The 3660-nt window shown below is 35.4% G+C and overlaps 1 protein-coding gene across 6 annotated transcripts in view; it reads right to left on the bottom strand.

The window, feature by feature from the left end:
* Pan3 (poly(A) specific ribonuclease subunit PAN3) overlaps nt 1-3660 on the bottom strand; it is a 126444-nt gene that overhangs the window by 34657 nt on the left and 88127 nt on the right. For all 6 annotated transcript variants that reach the window (XM_010623842.3, XM_033759917.1, XM_010623841.3 and 3 more), the window contains one exon: nt 3101-3348. In XM_010623842.3, the coding sequence (XP_010622144.1) occupies nt 3101-3348 (248 nt within the window). The remainder of the gene's footprint in view (nt 1-3100; nt 3349-3660) is intronic.

Genomic DNA, 3660 nt, shown 5'->3' with positions numbered 1-3660 from the left:
ATCTTTATAATTTCCTCTCTTGTTCGAGCTTTGGGTTTTTCTTGCTCTTGTTTTTCTAGGAGTCTAAGTTTCATTGTTAAGTTGTTTATTTGAGCCCGCTCTGTTTTCCTAGTGTGGGCAATCAATGTTATGAATTTTCCACGAAGAACTGCTTTCATTGTGTCCCAAGGATTCCTGTATGTTGTATTGGCATTCTCATTTATTTGTAAAAACTGTCTAATTTCTTCTTTAATTTCCTCTGTAATCCATTGATTGTTTAGGAGAGTGTTGTTCAGTTTCCATGTGCTTGTGAAGTTTCTATAGTTTCTTGTGCTATTGATGTCTAGTTTGATTGCACTATGATCTGATAATAAACAGGGGATGACTTCAATTTTTTTGCATTTATTTAGACCTGTTTTGTGAGCCAGTATGTGGTCTATTTTGGAGAATGATCCATGTGCAGCCGAAAAGAATGTATATTCTGGTTTTTGGGGGTGGAATACTCTATAAACATCTATTAAGTCCATGTGTTCCAAAGCTTGGTTCAGTTCTATTATTTCATTGTTGATTTTCTGCCTAGTAGATCTGTCAATTTGTGATAGTGGGGTATTTAAATCCCCCACTACAATTGTATTAGTGCTTATTTGGTTTTTCATGTTACTTAATATTTGTTTTATATAGTTGGGGGCATTTATATTTGGTGCATATATGTTTATGATTGTCAGCTCTTCCTCTTGAATTGTTCCCTTTACAAGGATGTAGTGTCCTTCTTTGTCTCTCTTAATGAGTTTTGGTTTGAAATTTACTTTATCTGAGAATAAGATTGCTACCCCTGCTTTTTTCTGGACTCCTGACGCATGGAGAATTGTTTTCCATCCTTTCACTTTCAGTCTATGGACTTCCTTTTGCACTAGGTGTGTTTCTTGTATACAACATATTGTTGGATTTTGCTTCTTAATCCATTCTGCCAATCTGTTTCTCTTGATTGGTGAATTGAGGCCATTAACATTGATGGTTACAACTGATATATTTTGACTTATTCTTGTCAGGTTGTTGTCCTTTTGTTGACTTGACTCTTTTTACTTTTTCTTCCATCTCCTTTTAGTTTTTTGCCTTACCTATTTGATTTGGTCTGTTGGGCCTCATGTTATTGTGAATTTCGTTGTCCTTTTCTAGGATATTGTTTAGAATTCCTTGCAGTGCTGGTTTGGTGTTCATGAAATTTCTCAGGTGCTCTTTGTCGTGGAAGTATTTTATTTCCCCATCTATTTTGAAAGAGAGTTTTGCAGGATACATCAGTCTAGGTTGGAGGTTCTTTTCTTTTAGGACTTGGAATACCTCACTCCAGGCTCTCCTTGACCTAAGGGTTTGTGTTGAAAAGTCTGCTGTGATTCTAATGGGCTTCCCTTTGCATGTGATTTGTTTCTTTTCTCTTACTGCTTGTAGTATTTTGTTTTTCTGTTGGATTTCTGGAATCTTGATTATTATATGTCTAGGTGTAGATTTTTTTTTATCGTGGCTAGTTGGGGTTCTATATGCCTCCCTTATCTGTATGTCTAATTCTTCCCTTCTGTTTGGGAAGTTTTCTATCATTAATTCTGTAAAGAGCTTTTTTATATTATTTGTGTTTTCTCCTGTTTTCTCATGAATTCCTATCAGTCTTATGTTATTTTTCTTTGTATCGTCTAGGAGTTGTTGGATTGATTTCTCATGATCCCTTACTGTTTTTAATAGACCTCTTTTTTCACGGTCACTGACTGCTATCCTATCTTCTATATCTGAAATTCTATCTTCGCAATCTTTTATTCTGTTTCGTACACTTTCAATAGAGTTTTTAATCTCCTGGATATCTGTTTGAATCTGTTTTATGGATTCCATTTCTTTCCTCTGTTGGGCATTCATTGTTTCCATTTCTTTCTTATGCTGAGTCTTCATGGCTTCTATCATAGTCTTGAGCTCATCTATTTTTTTGTCAGTTTCTGCTCTAGAGTCTCGAATCATGACTTCCATTTTGCTCATCATCTCTCTGGTTAACTGGGAAATTATTTCTGATTTGAATTTTTCTAGAGCCTGATTGATCTGTTTTGTTACCTCCTGTGCTATGGGTCCAGGGAGTCCTGTTGGTTCACTATCAGACTTTTCATCCTCATTTGTCCTACTATTTGCCATTGGTGAACTGGAAATCTGTTTTTGTGTCTTGCTTAAGTGTTTTCTCATTTTTATTTTTATTGTTGGGTTGTCCTTCTTTAATTTCTGGGTATTACTTAAATCTTCCTAATATAGTTGCGTTTTAGCTTTTGAGTTATAAAATGTTTTAAATATGGGCAAGATAATAAAACTAAAAGGGTATAATTTCTATATTATGACACTGCTTCCTTTTCCTCTTTCTACATCTCACTATTCTCTTCTCCCAATCTGGATCCTGTTCTTTTTTCCTCTCCTGACATCACTAATTTATCCTGAGAAGAATCTTTTCTTCAGGGTATGTTCTTCCTTTCTCAGTTTTTGTATTCATGTCGTCATCCCCCCACCCCCACCCCCGGGTCTTCCTCTTCCTATTTGTTTCATGATTCTTCTCTCTCCATCACCAGCTCTTTGATAGCCCTTTCCTTGTCCAAAATCATGGCTTCCTTTGGTCTGAATTTTCTCCTACCTTAGCACTGCCCCATCTTGTAAGCCCTTATCATGTATGTCATTCTACTATCCAGACATCTAGCAGTTAACATTTCTTCATCTAAGGCAAAAGTTTATCATCAGTCTACTTCCAACAACTACTTTCAAAATACATCTTTCCCCCATTTTTTACTAGAGGTAAGCCTATATCATAACTAAAAGTCAGCTCTAGATAGCTGAACTACTAGCTAATCCACAAACAAAACATGCCACAAAATACTAAAGAGTATGAGTATAATCTAATTTCTGATTAAAACCGAATTTGTCTAAAGCACTTTATTAGTAAGGCAGAATCAGATTAACTTAAAGAAATAAAAAGATTAAGATAGAAATTAAGTATTTTTTCACATCATAATATAAAGATCCAAGAGGGAGTAGTTAAGCTTCCTCATTAATAAGAAGGAACTTTTCAAAGAGCACAGCAATTCCCTCTTTAATTTAAGCATACCATTCCAGTCAAAGGTGCTGGAGTTGTGTCTGTATAGAAGTAAGTCGTCCCACCAACAGTTTCCTTCTGAATCACCTGACCAGAAGATGGAGTCTGAGAAACAGGATTATTAACAGGTGTAGAGGCACTAGAAGGCAGCATGTAACTTGCTGGGTTTGGAGTGTGGCTTCTTCTTCTGGGAGCAGGAGAAGTATGGGGAGTAATCTTGGGGGAATGAAGAGGGGAAGATCCAGCAGATAATGACATTCCTGAGGAAAATGTAAAGAAATTTCTTAGTGGAGCAATAACTGGTTTTAAAGGGGGGGGGACTCTGGGAAATAAAATGCAAACATTCATTTGGAAGAAACAACACATTTAGCAAATTTTAACTGCATAAATGACAATTTTATCTTGTCTTGTTTATGGGAAAGTTGTGACAAAGCAAATGCAAAGAAGGTTTTTTTCAAATGTAGTCATTTCCAAAAAAACTTAGCATATTTATTGAAAGAATAATCTCCTCCATGGGGGAAAAGAGATTAAAAAATTATATATATACTATATATATATATGTATGTATATAT

Source organism: Fukomys damarensis, unplaced genomic scaffold, assembly GCF_012274545.1.
Source record: "Fukomys damarensis isolate Sample0158 unplaced genomic scaffold, DMR_v1.0_HiC HiC_scaffold_38, whole genome shotgun sequence".
Classification (NCBI taxonomy): Eukaryota; Metazoa; Chordata; class Mammalia; order Rodentia; family Bathyergidae; genus Fukomys; species Fukomys damarensis.
Note: the sequence above shows the minus strand (reverse complement) of the source record. Positions and strands in the feature narration are given on the sequence as shown.